Source organism: Malaclemys terrapin, chromosome 14, assembly GCF_027887155.1.
Source record: "Malaclemys terrapin pileata isolate rMalTer1 chromosome 14, rMalTer1.hap1, whole genome shotgun sequence".
NCBI lineage: Eukaryota > Metazoa > Chordata > Testudines > Emydidae > Malaclemys > Malaclemys terrapin.
The window spans coordinates 15,058,448-15,077,081 of record NC_071518.1 but is presented as its reverse complement, the minus strand read 5'-3'; the positions used below and the strand labels follow the sequence as shown (position 1 = coordinate 15,077,081).

The following is an 18,634-nucleotide window of genomic DNA, read 5'->3' as shown; positions in this document are numbered from 1 at the left end:
ATGCAGAGTTCTCCAGCAGAGATGACCATGCAATCTCAGAATAGAAAAAGGGCCCCAGCATGGACTGATCGGGAAGTCTTGGATCTGATCGCTGTGTGGGGCGATGAGTCCATGCTTTCGGAGCTGCGCTCCAAGAAACGGAATGCGAAGATCTACGAGAAGATCTCCAAAGCCATGACAGAGAGACGATACAGCCGGGATGCAACGCAGTGCCGCGTGAAAATCAAGGAGCTGAGACAAGGGTACCAGAAGACCAGAGCGGCAAACGGACACTCCGGATCCCAGCCCCAGACATGCCATTTCTACGAGGCACTGCATTCCATTCTAGGTGCGGCCGCCACCACTACCCCACCACTGTCCGTGGACTCTGACGATGGGGTATTGTCGACGGCCGCTTCCTCGGAGCTGTTAGCGGATGGGGAAGATGAGGAAGGAGATGAGGAGGACGAGGCAGTCAACAGCGCTTACAATGCTGATTTCCCCGACAGCCAGGATCTCTTCATCACCCTCACAGAGATCCCCTACCAATCCTCCCCACGCATTAACCCGGACCCTGAATCAGGGGAAGGATCAGTCGGTAAGTGTGTTAAACATGTAAACATTTATTTTGAACAGAACAGGAACATTAACAGTGGGTTTTTCATGATTGGTTTGCCCTAGGCACTTAACGTTTTAGTCTTTGGCAGTGCAACTACTGCAAAAGAATCTAACAATGTCCAGTTTATCATGATTACTTTGCCCTAGGCGCTCTACTTTGTAGTCCTTGCCAGTGCAACTACTGGAAAATAAGGTCTATATGTCCGGGGATAGAGCTGAAATCCTCATGGGACATCTCCACGAAGCTGTCCTGGAGGTAATTGGAAAGCCTTTGCATGAGGTTCCTGGGGAGAGCGGCCTTATTGTGTCCTCCGTGGTAGGAAACTTTTCTGCGCCAGGCTATCAAGTACTCTGGGATCATTGCCTTGCAGAGCATGGCGGCATACAGCCCTGGTTTTTGCTGGCTTTCACGCAGCATGTGGTCTTTCTCTGTTTCAGAAATCCTCATCAGAGTGATGTCGCTCATGGTGACCTGCTTTGAATTAGGGGAATGTTAGTATTGGGACTGCTTGCCTGCTCCTTTACATAACTGTAACTGGCGGTTTACAGCCACGCGGTGGAGACGGGAGAGGGGCAGCATACAGGGATCTTTACCGGGGACAGCCACAAGGGGGTGCGACAGGGGCAGAGTTCATGCTTGCCGGATTGCCGGCAGCAGGAACTGGCCAACGCTAGGAGCATTGCTTTGAAAGTGACAGGAGGGCACTTCTATAATTTAAGTTTTTTAAGCAGCCAAAAGTCTACGGCTTACCATGTCAGCCTGCTACCCAAATTCTGCTGTCCTGCCCCGCTTGTCTGATCTCCAGTGCAAGACCCCAGGCACTGAATGCGAAGGCCGAAAATTCGACCTTGTCCTGAGTGCGCATGTGATAGGTGCTGTGCATGGTCTTGTTCACAGAGAAAGACTATGTTCATTGTTCACAAAAATTTATCTTTGTGAGGAATTCACTCCCTTTTTCCCATCCCACAGCTGTGACTGTCTCTCGACCTACCCCGGCATCCCCCTCCCAGAGGCTGGCACAGATTAGGCGGAGAAAGAAAAGGACACGGGACGACATGTTCTCGGAATTTATGGGCTGCTCCTGAGCTGAGGTGGCCCAGCAGACCCAGTGAAGGGAGAACATGTCGCAATACCAGTGATCACACAGCGAATGGGAGGAGAGGAGGAGAGGTGGCGGCAGGAAGACCAGCAGGAGACTCAAACGCTGCTTGGACAAATGAGGGAGCAAACGGACACACTCCGGGGCCTTGTGGATGTTCTGCAGAACCGGAGGCAGGAGGACAGAGCCCCGCTGCAGTCTATCTCTAACCGCCCTCCCCCGCCACAAAGTCCCATACCCCCCTCATCCAAAGTCCCAAGAAGATGGGGTGGCAGGGACCGTGAAAACTGTCACTCCACCCCTGCAGACCGCTCAAGTACCAGACGGCTCTCATTCCCAAAGTTTTGATAAGTCCTTTCCTTCACTCCAAAAACACCTTACCCAAGCACCCGTCCCAGTGTCATCCCCTAACTGTGTAGCTGCTAATAAAAAATATGTTTCTGTTAATTACAGTTTCTGTCAGGTTCTTTTAGAGGAGAGTGTGTTGAAGGAGGGGAAGGGGGTTGGTAACTGGAGAGGACAGTCACCTTTACCAGGGTACAGACACGGGGGGAGGTTCAGCAGAAGGTCACACACACATTGCAGTCACTAGGCACCCTGGTCAGTCTGGGAGGTGGTTTTCAAGTTCTGTGTGTGTGGGGGGGTGACTTTGTGGTGGGGGAGGGCGGTTAGAGATCTTATGCAGCGGTCCTTAGCCTGGATCACAGAGCCACGCAGCAGGGGATCTGTAACCATCCTCCCCCGCCACAAAGTCACATAACCCCCACACACAAAGTCCCGAAAAGTAATAAAGAAAACGGTGTTAATGAACAAAGTTTTGTTTATTTTATTTTTAAAGGTGTGTTGGAAGGGGGGGAAGGTGGTTGATAACTGGAGAGGATAGTCAACATTAACTGGGTAAAGAAACGGGGGCAGATTCAGCTTCTCTTTAAACAAACGTAATAGTCACAGGTTACTCTGCTCACTGAGGAACCTAGCTTTCAAAGCCTCCCGGATGCACAGCGCGTCCCGCTGTGCTCTTCTAATCGCACGGCTGTCTGGCTGGGTGTAATCAGCAGCCAGGCTATTCGCCTCAACCTCCCACCCTGCCATAAAGGTCTCCCCCTTGCTCTCACAGAGATTGTGGAGCACACAGCAAGCTGCAATAACAATGGGGATATTGGTTTAGCTGAGATCAGAGCGAGTCAGTAAGCTTCTCCATCTCCCCTTGAGACGTCCAAAAGCACACTCCACCACCATTCTGCACTTGCTCAGCCGGTAGTCGAAGAGTTCTTTTTCAGTGTCCAGGGTGCCTGTATAGGGCTTCATGAGCCAGGGCATTAGCGGGTAGGCTGGGTTCCCGAGGATCACTATAGGCATCTCCACATCCCCAACAGTTATTTTGTGGTCGGGGAAGTAAATACCTTCCTGCAGCCATCTAAACAGACCAGAGTTCCTGAAAACACGAGCATCATGAACCTTGCCCGGCCATCCGACGTTGATGTTGGTAAAATGTCCCCTATGGTCCACCAGTGCTTGCAGCACCATTGAAAAGTAGCCCTTTCTGTTAATGTACTGGCTGGCCTGGTGGTCCAGTCCCAGGATAGGGATGTGAGTTCCATCTATAGCCCCACCGCAGTTTGGGAATCCCATCACGGTGAAGCCATCTATGATGACCTGCATGTTTCCCAGGGTCACTACCTTTGACAGCAGTAGCTCAACGATTGCGTTGGCTACTTGCATCACAGCAACCCCCACGGTAGATTTGCCCACGCCAAAGTGGTTCGCGACTGACCGGTAGCTGTGTGGCATTGCAAGCTTCCAGAGGGCTATGGCCACTCACTTCTGGACAGTCAGGGCTGCTCACATCCGAGTGTCCTTGCACTTCAGGGCAGGGGACAGCAACTCACAAAGTTCCAGGATAGTTCCCTTCCACATCCGAAAGTTTCGCAACCACTGTGATTCATCCCAGACCTGCAGCACTATGCAGTCCCATCAGTCTGTGCTTGTTTCCCGGGCCCAGAATCCCCGTTCCACAGCATCAACATGACTCATTGACATCATGATGTTCACGGCGCGGGGTCCCGTGCTTTGTGAGAGATCTGTGCCCCTCTCAGACTTAATGTCCTCACCGTGCTGCCGTAGCCTCCTCCCCCGATTTCTCAGCATCTGCCTCTGGAAAAGGTGGATGATAAGGTACGAGGTGTTGACAATGGCCATAACTGCAGCGATGGTCGCAGCATGCTTCATGCTCACAGTGCTGTGGTGTCCGCACTGTCACTCACCAGAAAAGTGCGCGAACTGATTTCCCGCCGGCGCTTTCAGGGAGGGAGGGTGGGAGTGACGGTTGGATGACAACAGTTACCCAAAACCACCCTTGACACATTTTTTGCCCCAGCAGGCATTGGGGGCTCAACCCAGAATTCCAATGGGCAGCGGGGACTGCGGGAACTGTTGGATAGCTGCCCACAGTGCACCGCTTCCAATGTCGACGCTTGCCCTGTTAGCGTGGACTCACACAGTTGAATTACTGTCCTTAGTGTGGATACACACGTTCGACTTTGTAATATCGATTCCACAAATTCGATTTAAGTAAAATCGAACTACTCTCATAGTGTAGACATACCCTTTATGTCCAAGCATTCCCGGTGACACTGATCTTCATGGACTCCTTCAGCATCTCTTACAACCATTTTCTGGGTCATCCTAGCTGTATTTGCCTTGTGATGGCTCTTGTAATCTCTGGCCAAGAAATCCTATGTCTCATCTCACATGACCCAACCATTTCAGTCCATGCTCTGTTGGCTTTTTCATGATGGGGGCTACTTATATCTTGGCTTGTATCATTTCTCTGTTGGCTGCCAGCTCTCATCTCACACAACATCCACCTGAGCATTCTCAGTCAGCAGTGTGAAGTAGTTATTCTTCTCTCTTCTTCATTGGCTAGCATTCCAATCCTTACATTATGGATGGCCTAATCATGGTTTTATACACTTTAATTAACATATTCTTATTGCAGAGAATTCCCACCAACTCCCTACATTTGCACCAAGCGCTCTTCATGAGACTCCTAATGTTCACATCCACATGCCTATCATCATTACGGAACTGAGGTATTTGAATTGTTGCACAGAGGTTAACTCTATATGACCTAGTTTTACTGGTTTCTCATTGCCCCTCTCAATGAAGCATTGCATGTATTTCATTTTTTGTTGGCTAATCCATAAACCATTTTCTTCTCATGCACTCCTCCATCATTCTAGATCCCTTTCCAGTTTGTATTTATCTTTGCAACACAATCTAATATCATAAGCACAATGCATACTGCATGAATCCTCTTTCCTAATCCCCTGAATGAAAGTAGCCCTTGCAATCACAAATAGGAATGGACTTAAGACTGATTTTGGATATAGACCCACCCTCACTGTGAATGGATCACTGTAGCTGCAGTTGCTTCTCAGTGGTGTTTTACTGCCCTCCTACATGTCCATGATAGCCTGAACATATGTCTCTGGTAGATTGCGTGGCCATAGACCACCATATCAATTCTCTAGAAACTCTGTTATAAGCCTTCTCGCAGTGTACACAAAATGCTATTCATTATGATTCTCCCTGTAATTCTATTGTTTACCCTCTTGCCATAAACCCGAATTGACTGTCATTTATTTGATGCTTTAGTCATTTACAACTTCTTTTCCTGATAATTCTTTCCAACCATTTAATTGTATAACTCATTAACCTTATGAGTTTGTAATTCCTCTGCACATACATTTCACACTTGAAGATAGATACCAGCATGGTCTTCTGCTGCTCATTTTTGGGGACTAAATGGTGGAAGTTTATTATCATCATGCCCCCTCAAGGCCTAATGCTTTAAATGCCACAATTGGTACACTGTATGGTCCCATTGCCTTCCCATGTTTCATATTCTTTAGCACAGACTCAGTATCTACCTTGGTGACAGGTCTTGTGAGGTTATTGATGGCACATCCTTCTCTCAATGGTTAGTTACTCTTAACTAAGCAGTTTCTCTAAAAAATCGCTACCATTCCCTGGGTTAATAGCAGGGTGGAGAATCAGACTATTCACAGCATCTGAAGTTTCGATATGAGCCTCTTTCTACTTTTAAAATAATCTAATAATTTTTAAAGGCTTACCATACTAAGACATAAATCATCAATGCATGGTAGATTGCCCATCAAAACACAGGGATGAAATCCTGGCACATTTGATGTCACTGCGGATTTTGCTATTGACATCAACGTAGTTGTTTGTTGTGTTTATTAAAACCATGACTACGGGCTAATCAGGAACAAGCCTCTGTTGTGCTAGGCACTGTACAAATACAGAATAGTAGACTGTTCCCTGTCTGAAAGAGTTTACACTCTTAAGAAGACAGACAAAGATAAGGGAAAGAGAGAGAACCTACAAACAGAGTGTTGGTTTGTGAACATCATGTTAGTTTTGTGGTTTATGTTTGGTTTAGGTGGGGTTTTGATTGGAGGAGGACAGGGCAACAGAGAAGATGGAAGGGAGGAAGAAAGAGGGGATGAAGGGTGGGTGGAGATAGATTGAGTTAATGGAGCCAGGATTTCACCCAGAAGATCTTCATGGGACAGCTAAGTTATTTGGCTCCATATGGCTGGAAGTCAAATAACAGATGCCAGCTCCAACTCCTCCCAAGATTCAAACTGATTGTCCAAAATTCAAACTACTGTATAAATCTTAAATCCAACTCCAGAAGACCAAACTTGACTGCAGTTGTCTGCTGTGCTTATTGCAACATCTAGAGATGATGCTAGACAAGGTGCTCCAACATTGTTATGTAAACTGTCTCATCATTACTGGAGACCAAGTACCTATAATTAATGGAATATTCCATCTCCTAGAACTGGAAGGGACCTTGAAAGGTCATTCAGTCCAGCCCTCTGCCTTCACTAGCAGGACCATGTACTGATTTTGCCCCAGATTCCCCAAGTGACCCCCTCAAGGATTGAATTCACAACCCTGGGTTTAGCAGGCCAATGCTCAAACCACTGAGCTATCCCTCCCCCCAAAGCAAGAGTATGGGCTAACTTAACAACATTTGATCCAAACTTGAAAAAATATCTATGAAAGAACGTGTCTGCAAGATCATTTAGGTGCAAATACTGTAAGAATTTTTTCCATCTCATTTTATCCTCTAATGAAGACCATTGTGAAAGCAAAATCAGTTAGGTGATTGTTCCTGGTTACCAGGTTATACAAACCTCTATCAAAACATCTTTTGTGAAGATGATGTGCAAGATATTTAATGCAAATGATACTCTTTTAAAATTATATTTTATACAATGTCTCTTACTAAATGTTTTCAAAAAATGTTAAATATGTACATAAACTAAAGTAATCTTCCAGTGGGCTTAATATCACTATAAATGAATTATAATAATATATTCATTCATTTCAATATATATTGACATTAATAAACTTGGTATAATAAAAAGCACATCTTACACTTGAAGATTAATTGATTATTTGATTTCACCTGGCATTTTAGGGTTGATCCAGAGCCCACTCCAGTGGGCTTTGGTTCAAGCACTTAGCTGAAAAGTATACGAGAAGAGCTGCTTGAATTTGGATTTTTTTCTATATTATTTCAGGGTTTTTTAATCTTATCTTCTCATTTTGTTGAAGCACTAAATACAATTTAAAAATCAGTTTTCTGATGGGAAGAAATTGTGAAGAAAAGTGTGCCCAAGGAAAATAATCGTTCTCCATTTTTCTGGTAGTTTGCTTTCACAAAACACTCTTTCATGAATAACCCTTTGGGAATAAGGATTTAAGAGTCTTTTTAGTTCAGTTCAACAACTGAGTTAAAATGCAGTTGTAAGATTTTGGGTAATGCTGTCAATTAAAAACATTAACTCAGATGAAACTTGCCAAATGTGTTTAAGTCATTTTTAAACACCCATCACTTTCTGAAAATAAGCTGAAAGGAAGTAATGCATGAAAATAAGTAGCTAGATTTAAAAATATATTATTGCTTATCCTTCATTTGCTCTTTGATCTAATTGGTTAAGGACATTTAGTGTTTGTTCATTTTGGCTCATAATAGATCTGAAGACATTTACATTTAGAAATAGGGATTTAAATATATAAAACAGCTGCTTTTTAAATAGAAAGTCTAATTATGCCTATGATTACATTCAATTTTGATTAGTATGCATACAAGTCCTTACTCTCCTTGCATATTCAAGCTGAGATATGGATCGCTGGAGCTAAGATTAAAGTACAAAAGAATAACTTGAGAAATGCATGGCTAGACCAATGTGAAAAGTAAATGCTGGGTTTTATCACTAAAATGCTTATTTGTCATTTTAGCTACACACAGACTTGGACCCTGGAAGCAGCAAAATCAAGTATATCCTGTCAGGAGATGGAGCTGGGACAATCTTTGTGATCAATGACAAGACTGGAGATATTCATGCTATGAAAAGACTTGACCGTGAGGAAAAGGCAGAGTACACGCTAACGGCGCAAGCAGTCGATGGGGATACAAACAAACCTCTGGAACCGCCTTCGGAATTCATTATTAAGGTTCAAGACATCAATGACAATGCACCAGAGTTTCTTGATGGCCCATATCATGCCACTGTTCCAGAAATGTCCATTGTGGGTATGTATACCTAAACACATAAAGAGCTTTGAAAAGTCAGCCTTTAAAATAGCCCAGTACACCAATGATGGAAAAATATTTATTTCATTTCTATTTCATTTTTTAAAATCCCTTCTTGACCAAAGTGCTCAACTGCAGTACAATAGGTTGAGACCCTCAGTAATAAGAAAATGACTATCAGTTATATTCAATTGGCATTCTTTGCACAATAATACTTCTGTAGTCCAAATTTATAGTCTGTTTCTGATGCTGTGGAGTGTTGTTATTGAGGAGGATTTAACGAGATTTGTTCCAACATGCCACTCTAATCCTATTGATATTTTGTTGATGTTTAATTATCTGTTTGTGTGTATTTGTACACAGATGTAGCACTACAATATGTGGACACATACTCATTTATTTTCCTCCACGTATAACTATAATCAGCCAAAAACATGAAAATGAAAGATGTTATGTCTGGAAACTGATGGTCGGCTTAACCACTTAGGCATATGATCTGAAAATGAGGGCATTAGAATGGGCAAAGAGAGAAAGCTGGGAAGAAGAAGAAGATGAAGGGAGTGAATGTGGCTGAAGGAAAGGAAAATAAGAAAATATATGCAAAATGTACTTGTTAATAGATTGTATTGGTAATGTGTTCATTCCTTCATATGTTTTTTTGTGTGTGTCTTGGATGGGCATATGTTTGTTTCATTGTGCAATTCTGGTGCACATTTTATTTTATATATCTATATCTGCAGCTGTCTAGACATATACCTATACATATAGGTAGAAAGATACAGACACCTAGGAATATATTGAAATTCAGTATGTAGTATCTTACTCTCAGAGGAGGCCCATTGAAACCAATGTGATTAATTGCAGAGCACTCAGTGTGAGTGAGGACATCAGAATCGGGCCATAGAAAGTAAAGAATGATTTCTAAGGTTTACCAATGTTAAACTGAAAGTAATGTGGTTTTCAGCAATTCTTGTACTCTATGGCTGTCAAGGCAAGATATACATAGACGCTCACTTGAAGGCATGCCAAGCCTCTTTACAAACATAATAGTGCCCTGTCAAAGAGTTTGGAAACAGCATTCTGTTCTATTGCAGTGAAACATACATACACACAGACAATATATGGGGCTAGAACTGTCATCTTCCTGCAATTCAGTACAATGAGTTGTATGAGGACCTTTTCAAATCTAACTGTAGCAGACCCAGTAGCACTAGCATAGTTACGGTAGGGTTTGTCAATTATAATTCTTCTCCAGATTTGATGTCTTGGTTGCTTTGAATCACTTCTACTGGAATTGGTATATACATTTTCAGCCTGAATGTCAATGCCTTTACCAAAACACGTGTTTAATATGCTAAGCTGTTTTAATTGTATAGTAGCTCAAACATAATGTGGACCTGGTTTCAGATGATATTTTTGCCAAGCTCTAGGCAAGAAAATGGCTTAATTAAATTAAAAGGGGGAGGGGGCAAGAAAGAAATTGTAGGCTAATCCTTATATGAACTGGACTGACTGGGCATTCCGAAGGAAAAACTAGAAGGGAAATACAAAGATGTGTGCTAAGAGAAAATGCTTTCTGAGCATTAATTCTATTATTAAGAATAATTTATATAGCCCATAATGGTATGCAGCACTTTAGAAACATAGATTAAGACATCACATGATTCCTGCTTAAGGATGCTTCAATCTAAGTAAGACAAGGCAAATCATAGACAGGGCACTGAGTAGCAGATCAGGTGGAGGAAAACATAGGGGTTACTGATGAGAAGGAGCAGGCTTTGTTGAAAGAGATGATCTTTAATGAGGCAACTGAGGAGGAAAGAGATGGTGGATAAGAGCAGAGGAAGGGAAGAAACTGAGAATGAGAAAGGCAATGAAGGAGCAGTAAAGTGAAAGGATGGGAAAAGCATATGGAATGAGTATGGGATTAGATACAAATGAAACTAGTGATATGGAAAGGACATATCATTAATGGCGAGAGAAAAGAGCATGTGGTGAGAATGACAGGAGTGGTAAATGAAATCAGCAGTGAGTTTTGGACAGACTTGAGGAGGGAAAGGTGAGAGGCAAGAAATCTGGACAGGAGAAGTCTACAGTAATCAAAGCAAAATGTGGCCAGGATATGGACAAGAGTTTTAGCAGATGGGATAATGAAAAAAGGATGTTTTGGGGGGATGTTAAAGAAGATGTGATAGGACTTTGCAAAAGATTATATATGGGGGGTATAGGAGATGAGACAAACATTGGTATCAAGAATGTTAACCTTGGAGACATGAAGGAGAAGAGAGTTATCAATGAAGATAGAGTAGGGATGGTACAGTGTCTTATTCCCCATGTGTGCTAGAAGCACAGGGAAGCACAATTGCTCTTGAAATTCCCATTGAGGTGGGTCAGCTCTGCCCCTGAACCTACCAGGCCTGTGCCTCTTCTGTCTAGTACAGGGGTCGGCAACATTCGGCACGCGGCTCGCCAGGGTAAGCACCCTGGCGGGCCGGGCCAGTTTATTTACCTGCTGACGTGGCAGGTTCGGCCGATCGCGGCCCCTACTCGCCACGGTTCGCCATCCCGGGCCAATGGGGGCGGCGGGAAGCCGCGGCCAGCACATCTCTCGGCCCGCGCCGCTTCTCGCCGCTTCTCGCCACCCCCATTGGCCCGGGACGGCGAACTGCGGCAAGTGGGGGCTGCGATCGGACGAACCTGCCGTTCAGCAGGTAAATAAACTGGCCTGGCCCACTAGGGTGCTTACCCTGGCGAGCCACGTGCTGAATGTTGCCGACCCCTGGTTTGGTACAACATGGCCCATAAACATTTTATTTTCAAATGCTATAGTTAATATTCAAACCCTTAATAAGAATAACAACAACCAAGGTGAAAACAAGTCATAAGTCATCTCAAAAGAAGAGTTACAGTATGATTTTTGCACTCCAATGTTATTGAATGAAGCAGACAGGAGGACAGTGTATGTGTCTAAATATCCCTACACGTTATATTTTTTCTTTATGTAGCATTCCATCTGATGTACTTTATTTTCAACCTATTACTCCAAAAAAGCACCAACAGCAAATACAAACGCTAATTCTGAGCTGCCACTCCTGGACACAGAGCATGTATCTCACTGAACTATGTGGATGATGAATAACTATAAAATCAATGCAGCATATGCAGTTCTTCCTGTTAACCTGTAATATGAGTAAAAGTCAAGGCTGACATTTTGAAGGCGAGAACATTGCTGTTTTACCAATTTTACTGTGACTTCTTTGGCTATTCTCCCTCCTTCTAACCAACTAGAAGCTATATCAATGGCTATATTAAATATAAATTATTTTAACTTTTTTTAGGTATTGTCATGTTTATTTTAAAGTCAGTTTCCGTCATCTATCAATATGTAGGGGAAAGATTGACTTCTTCTGCCAGAGTTAGAGTTGTTTTTTTTTTTCTGTGCTCTCAGTATTTTGCTTCCGTTATCCACTTCATTCCCCTTTTAAGAGAACTCCACCCACCCATGCTTTTCTATTTCAACTGTGTGATACTTTCCACTAACACAGTCTTCATTAAGGCAGGGTTTTCTTAGGGTGCCCAGATAGTAACTGTGGAAAACTTGGGACTGGTGTGTGAGAGACTGGAGAGGAACTCATACGGTATGTGTAGTGCTTATGCAATGAAAATACTATACAAGTCATTTCATTTCTGGATAGCTGGAAAACGTAATATACAAGATACAAATGAATACACATTAATTTCTCTAGCATTCCAAAACTAACACATCCCTCTTTCATTGAGATTCTGACATAGTGTAGCTTTTCAAACATAATATATGCAGCTGATATAGCCTATACTGCTGCATGTTATAATTTCTTGTTTGACAGCAATGTGGTGGGCACTGTACAAAACAGTGTCCCAGGGTGCTAACTATATGAATAAGTACGTGGATAGTACAGTTGACATGCACTCTTGTATATGTATATCTACAACATGGATACTATATCATGTTTTTGGGGAAGCTGTAGCTTTTCAGGTACAAACCCTCTCTAGACAGCATGTACTCCACATGTATACATGCATTTACATATGTAATCAGTATGAACATACGCCACATGTTGTATATGACTGTTGCTGGAAAATCCTGATTCCCTGCAAAGACTGTTTGCAGGACCTTCCTCCAGCAAATGGTGCCAAGGCAATCTCTATTCCAGCGTTATTTCCTGCAGGAACAATGCTGACTTTTTAGCTGTCTTGACTGCATACTCTTGCATCCGCACGAACACACACTGAATGGTGTGCACAGTCACAGTGTTCAGGGATAATTTGAAATCATTCTCTTTTTTCTGAGGAAGGAGTGGGCTTCATGCTCCAGAAAAAGCCCTGAGGAGCACACACAATTCACCCTTACCTCAACCCTCAGTTTCCTTCCTTTCAGCTCTGTCACAATAATCATTCTTCTAGTCCATCTCAGTCCCCCTCCCTCTTTGGTGAGACTGAATGTTCTGTACAGTTTTAATACTGCTCTGATCTCCTGAGGAGCCCATGGTTGAGAAGGAGGGAGGAAGTCAAATCTGAATGCCTGTCTCCTGTGTGGCAGCATATGTTAGCAGGGCTGCTCACAGAAGTGCACTTGGGAAGTAGGAAATAACTTGCTTTCAAAGGCATTTAAGCTGCAATCTGTACAAATATGTTTAAGCATCATGAGACCCAAAGGGACACATTTTGGAAGAGGACCAGGTGACAACCCCCTAGAAAGAGATCCAGATAAGTATGAGGAAGAAAGGTGGAGTACCCAATGGTTCACTTGTTTTTAAACTTGTTCCTGAACTTGCATCCTTAGTGTAACAGCCAATAATGATGTCATAATGTACAGATGAGTGAGCCATCTTAAAAAAAAAAAATTAGAAGAACCAGGTCAAACTGAACTGATCCCATAGTGTATCTTTGAAAATGCCTGGATAAGTCTCCCTTTTGTGCTTCCTTCTCCTCAACTGTTCACAGATTCCTTACTTTTGGTTAGGTTGCTGCAGGTCTGATAATGTGCCCTGGTATGGATGTGGTCTTCAAATGTTGTCGGTTCTGTGGTGGTATTCAGGGAGGGAACAGTGAGGTAGGCTCCATAGTTCTGTTTTGAGCAAAGGGTGCTTAGAGGTCTATGGTTCTGCTAGTGGTCAGCAGTAGAGGTTCAGGAGACTAGAAAGATGCATTGAATGACAGATGTGCTGGTGCAGGGAAGAAGGTGAGACAGAAGAAAGAGGAAGATTGGAAAAGTGAATATTCACAATTTTTGACTAATTTCAGACAAACATCCAAATGTTTCATGGATTATCTGACCTAAACCTCCAACTATTCGAAAGTTCCCCATCACTTGTCATAATAAAACACAGTACATGGTGTGATGCAGCATGGCAGTGCACTAAAAATAAATTGCACCTGCAATGCGTCAAAAAATTGAGTGGGTGAATTATTTTAGAATAATTCAACTTCTCTTTATTATGATGTTTCTCAACATCAAATATTTCGTTCTTGGAAAAGAAATTGGATTTTCAGGTTAGTATTTGCTATTATTGCAGTTTTAATCTGAATATATCTGCATTCTTTGGGCCAAAATCTGGCCCCAGTTGCACTACTGTATATCAGGAGTAATTCCAATTAATTTGGCCATCTGTTATTTCACATATACAAAACAGACATATTTCACATAAACACACATATAAAAAGTGTGTGTGTGTGTGTTTCCCTTTCTCCCAAAGGTATTAATTCTACTCCAGTTACATATTGTTTGCCAAAAGGAACAAAATCTGCTGTATGTCATCAACATCCCAAGTCTGGTATAAATAATGATGGAGTAACTTGGTAAATTGTAAAGTTGTGATAAAAACCCAAGATATAATATTATCAAGTCCCACCACACTCTCTTGCTCTTCGCTCCCCTCTCCCCCCCGTATATATTGATTTTTAAGACACTGTGCATGACTGTTAAATCAATGATAGTCTGTCACAAAAATGTTGACTAAAAGGACTGTATTACTAGGGTCAACTACAAATTAGCCCAAAGGGTAAATTCCAAGGTAGTGCAAAAGATCAGGGGAAAAAAATAGCAGATGTTGTAAAATATGGCTACAATGTAACAGCTGTTAGAAAATGTATATCATCACTTTCTCTTGTTCCACTACTTGTTCATCTTGTGCATAATCAACTTCTTGAACTCTGGCACCGAGGAGCCATTTAAATAAGGGTTTTTTTTTTCAGACATGGAAATTATATGTATCTTTCATGTACATTGTGAATGACCTCAATGGAGTTTATGAGAATGAAAGGTAGATAGGCAATAATAAACGTGAGAGAATCAGTTAGGATACAGAAGGGGAGAAAAAAACACATTCTTGACCAAAATTTTAACTTTTATTAAGTTTTTTTTTTGTGCAGGGGGGAGGAGGGAGGGAACTATTGATCACCTCTTTTTTTTTAAACTTTGTAATTTTTTTTTCACCTTTGGTTTTGCATCTTGGTTTCAATCAGCATCCGAATTGGCAATTAAAAAAAAAAATTGTTTGCTAAATGGCTGAAGTATGCTTGGCATTGTGTATATAGAAAGTCGTGTCACTGTTCCCAAGGAGGTTATAATCTGAGGGAGTAGTCCTACCAACATTTTGACTAGAGAATATACAGCAAACTACTGCAAGTAGTCCCACTAACTTCAAAGAGAGCTGCTGCAATCAAGGGCATGCCTCAAAGTAGCTAATGCTGCTGGTATTTGCAGTATCATGCCCTTAGGCCTGGTCTACACTAGGAAATTAGGTCAGTATAACTATGTCATTCAGGGGTGTGAAAAATCCATACCCCTGAGCAATGCAATTAAACTGACCTAAACCCCGGTGTAAACAGCATTAGGTCAAGGGAAGAATTCTCCTGTCGACCAAGCTACCACCTCTCAAAGAGGTGGATTACCTATGCTGAAAAGAGTGCCCCATCCATGTAGGTAGTGTTTTCGCTGAAGTGCTACAGCTGCACTGCCACGTCTAGACAAGCCCTTAGTCTTGATCTCAGTCAATGTGAAAACTCTCACTGATATAAATGGGTGCAGAATTGAGCCCTAAATTAACTATGCAAAGAACTGGGTGAATGATTTATAATGATTTATTAGGGAAAAGTTGCCTCTCTTCCTGTCTGCGTATGGTCTGCAGTCGCTCGGATGTATTTGTCCTTCGAGGAGGGTACACTGTGCAAACTGCCCACACGCTAGAATAAGGGGTCAGAGCAGAGCCACACTACACTTGCAGGAGTTGGAGGAGAAATTGCCTCCCAGAGTTCCTTGGAATGCTGCTGCTACATCTTCCCATTGGGTGCTGCCTACTTCTCCCTGCATACAGGTCCTTCCCCGCAGCCTGGGGGAGGGGCTCAGCCACATACTCTTTGAGGCAATATGCACTTCTGCACAGAGACTGCATTGTTGGCAGGGCTGCTTGTGTTCTTTCCTGATTCTGTGCCCCTATGTACAGGCCTATCAGAATCTGTGCCCAGAATAATTTCTGCAGAGATTCTTGTCTCTAGATCAATCACAGGCAGTTTGTTGCCAGTGTTCTGCATTTGAAGTTGAGCTGTGTGTGTGTGTTAGTTGTTTTTGCATGCCTAGGTCACATGATATTGTTTTTATTCTGGACTGTGTGAACATAACTTTTCAGGTATCTCTACTTTGCAGTTGCAGGTGTGGTTGCAGGACATGTAAACATACCTGAGTTAGCTTTAATCTAGCTAGCACAAATACCAATGTCAGTGAAGCTGCAGCAACACAGACTTCAGTGCAGACTAGTCACCTAAGCAACCTTGTACATGTCCCTGGCAAGCTTGTACAGCCCATGCTGCCACAGCTTCGCTGCTGTTGGTACTCATTTTAGCTAGATTAAAGCTAGCTCGGTTTTGTCGACATCTGCTGCAATCACTCCTCTGATTGCAGCGTAGACATATCCTTAATTCACATTTCTGGTACAAATACCTGTGTTTAGCAATTCTAAGTTCACTCTTCACAAAGTTTTTTCAACATTTTTCCAAATGTCAAATTTTGACCGAAAGGCGGTCAAAATTTGTGACCGAAATGTTTGCAAAAATTCCATCTAATTTTTCAAACACCTCTGCTTGTGGCACTAGGCACTGATGCATGGCCAGAGCTTATTTGGAGAAGACACAGATGAGAGGTAGTAAGTCAATCTACATTACTGCCCAAATATTGAGACACTGATAAGCACCACACGACAAGAGACCTGACTATATTTTGTGTTTTCAAATTTTGGAAAGTTTTGACAAATTCTCGTCACAGGGCACCACATCCAAAGTTTGTCTTGTATCAGAAAAATAATCTCATCATGTGATAATATTCTCACAGAAGCTTATATTAATGTAATTTAATTCTACCTGCTACTTTTTTTAACTCATTGGTGATAGACCTCAGAACTTCCTTCTCCCCAAACTTTGTGGAAGACCAGCCTTTAATTCAGAAGTAGATACAAATTTTACAACTCAGGTCATTCTGTAATTGACACATTTGAAATGTGGAGAAGTCAGATTCAGACTCAATTCAGAATCCAACCTTTGTGCCTCAGTCCAAGTTTATTTTAATATTATTATTTTCTTTAGGAATCGGTACCTCTGCCTTTGTTTAACTGCTGAATCTGCAACACTTAATGTTTCTCTGTGAATACACATGAGCTGTTGCCTGTGGAGCTGATGTCAATGCTACTTTCTCATGAATCAGCCTGTAGAGGACTGCTGGCTGGATGATTTGACTGTACCCTTTCCCTGGAGGCCAATGGTCTCTGCTGCCATATGTTTGCTCTCTGCTGGCCTGAGGGAGCAAGAGTTCTGAATCTGCTCCTGCAACCTGGCTCATATTTGCTGGCGTTATCAGCCTTTGTAAAAGACACACACGCACGCACGCACGCACGGGCACATGCACATGCACACACAAAGAAAACACCAAATTGAAACTGCAAGGTTGTAGAAAATCTCTTATTTTTATAATGTAAAATTATAAATCGGTGAATTCCTTGTGCACTCAGCAAGGACTATTTTACTATTGTTTATACATGTAAGTGTGTGTGTGTATATGTAATAAATAAATAAATTTCTACACTGCACCTACGTGAAGCTTCCTTTGTAAGTCAACAAACAATACAGTAATTTTTCTCTTCATGGAAGTATAACTGTGTAGTGATTGTCCAATTTTACTTTCTTTGCCTGGGGACCTTGCAATTTCTATGCCTTAGTAGTTCTATATAAAATAGGCAATTCACCTTGTTTTGTACGAGTGCTGATGAAATAGTCAATTGATTAGACAAATGCCATCTTTTAGAAAGTCCTGAACAATAGAGCAAATGTTTTCTTCCTCCCTCACAAATATTATTAATGTTCTATAATAACAGCAATATCTAAAAGGGAAAAAAAAACAGAGTTCTTTTTAAGAGAAACATAAAATATGGTGAACCCTAGTGCTGCTGCCTATGATGCTACAAACTGTATTCTAATGCTAACAAATGGTCACTCTGGGGAATTTATAAAGCAGCACATGCAGGCTTTTTAATGGCATCATCTTATAAGTTGCAGTCGGAGAGAACTGCCAACCTTAAAACTAAAAAGACGATGTCCCTTCTTATTACTTTCACAGGAGTCCAATCCAAACAGTAGGTAACATCTACGAGGACAATTTCCAGAGAGAGAGCTTTATCTATCTCAGTATGAAACATTTTACTTTTCTTAAGATCACCACTCTAGGAAGGAAGCATCACAATTCTAAAACAATTAGTTTATGCACATGAAATGGTAAAATATGCAGCTTATTAGATTTCACAACCCTGCTTCCAATGCTCCTCATTATACAGTTGTAAAATGCTGAAGGCTGCCAGCTTGCTCTATTGTCTATGTGCTGTGCAGAAGACAGTTTTCTTCTATGCATAGCAAGCACCTTCCGGATTCTTAGTTACACTTTTCCAGACAATATATGTATTTTCCATTAGCTTCACATTATAAAGGCTCATTAGAATGACAGATGAGCAGTCTGAAAACATTGCTTTGTTGCAGTGTGTTTTCCGGGGTTTTTAATTGTTCAAAGAAAGTTTTTGACTCATTCAGGTTTTGTTCATTCTATTAACATTTCTTCCAGTGTCATTAGCTTTCTAAACTATGTACACTTCAAGTATATTAAAATAAATTACATTGAACATTTGGAAACAGAAATCCAAATTCTACTCTGCTATACTGGTGTAAATCTGGCATGACTACTTTGAGATCAGGACCTCTGAGCAGCAAAATTCTGCTGATGCAGTTT

At 42.1% G+C, this 18,634-nt stretch overlaps 1 protein-coding gene across 2 annotated transcripts in view; it reads left to right on the top strand.

Annotated features, from left to right (window-relative positions):
• Window positions 1-18,634, top strand: part of CDH8 (cadherin 8) — a 223,399-nt gene that overhangs the window by 69,483 nt on the left and 135,282 nt on the right. For both annotated transcript variants that reach the window (XM_054049347.1, XM_054049346.1), the window contains exon 3: window positions 8,037-8,331. In XM_054049347.1, coding sequence (XP_053905322.1) covers window positions 8,037-8,331 — 295 coding nt within the window. The remainder of the gene's footprint in view (window positions 1-8,036; window positions 8,332-18,634) is intronic.